This window comes from Myotis brandtii, unplaced genomic scaffold, assembly GCF_000412655.1.
Source record: "Myotis brandtii unplaced genomic scaffold, ASM41265v1 scaffold6, whole genome shotgun sequence".
NCBI classification, from domain to species: Eukaryota; Metazoa; Chordata; class Mammalia; order Chiroptera; family Vespertilionidae; genus Myotis; species Myotis brandtii.
Genome location: NW_005370271.1, coordinates 3,916,907 through 3,917,956, shown reverse-complemented (window position 1 = coordinate 3,917,956; position 1,050 = coordinate 3,916,907). Strand labels below are relative to the sequence as shown.

Sequence of the window (1,050 nt, the reverse complement as noted above, 5' to 3'; positions counted from 1 at the left end):
CCTCCTCCCCTCCCAAGGGCCAGCTCCCTTCTCTCACTCTTTTCCTGCAGAACTGGGGACTTGGCACCACCACGGCTCAGGCGCGCCTGGGTCCCCAACGCTGGACTCCGCTCCTCTGCCACCACCTCCACGTCCTGGTCCTCCTGCAACTCCGCCGCCACCTGCTCCACCGGCCATCCTCGCCCTGCCCGCGACCCGGTGGCAGAAAACTCCTCCACCACCTCCACCATGTCCTCGTCTTCCTCTTCTTCCACCTCGATCTCCTCCTCCAGCTCCTCCGCCTCTTCCCCCTTCTCCTCTTCCTCCTCTTCCTCCTGCTCAGGATTGCATTCTGACCCGTCCTCCGCCCGCTCCGGCTGGGCAGCCGGGGAGCCCGGCGCCGTGTGCAGGGCTGCCATCTTCTCGGGAGGAAGCCTCAGCGCGTCCTGAAACACAGACGGGCGGTGAGGAGCCGTCCCCGCACCCTGGGAGGAAGGCAGGTGCTGTTCCCCCACCGCAAAGTAATGGCCAGAGACAGGCGGACTCCACACAGCTCCTCCCAGGGCCCAGGCCCAGGCCGGGCTCACCAGCACCCAGGCGCCCCCTGTCCCGGCCCTCACGCTCTTCCTGCGGCCTCCAACCCCATTCTAGCTTTAGGATCACTGAGCCCAAGGTCACAGGTGAAGAACTACACCCAGGAGGCCCCCAGCCTCCAGCTTCTCCCAGAGCCACCTCCGCTCCACAGCCCTCTGGTGTGAAGGTGCCTGAATGTAGAAGCGTGAGCTGGTGTCCCCGCAGCCACCTCCAGGAGGCGAGCCCGGCCCAGCGCCCGGGGCAGTGAGAATGCCAGCGGGTTTCCCAACTGCCACCCACCTCCGGCTCAGAGGAGGGCTTTTCTCACCCAGACCTCAGGCTGCACATTCAGGCTGAGCCCGGACACCATGCCAAGATGCCAAGCCCGACAGAGCTGCCTCCTGCCCGGCCCCGCCCAGAGCTGACTCCCACAGCCACAGCCGGGCCAGTGTCCAGGGCCTCGCACTCAGAGAGCTCCAGGCTCTGGGACGCACCGAC

General features: G+C 66.8%; 1 protein-coding gene across 1 annotated transcript in view; it reads right to left on the bottom strand.

Annotated features, from left to right (window-relative positions):
* ZNF316 (zinc finger protein 316) overlaps positions 1-797 on the bottom strand; it is a gene marked incomplete at its 3' end in the record, with an annotated part of 5,327 nt that extends 4,530 nt beyond the window's left edge. The window contains exon 1 of the mRNA XM_005879457.2: positions 38-797. Coding sequence (XP_005879519.1) covers positions 38-398 — 361 coding nt within the window. The remainder of the gene's footprint in view (positions 1-37) is intronic.
* Positions 798-1,050: the final 253 nt, after the last annotated feature.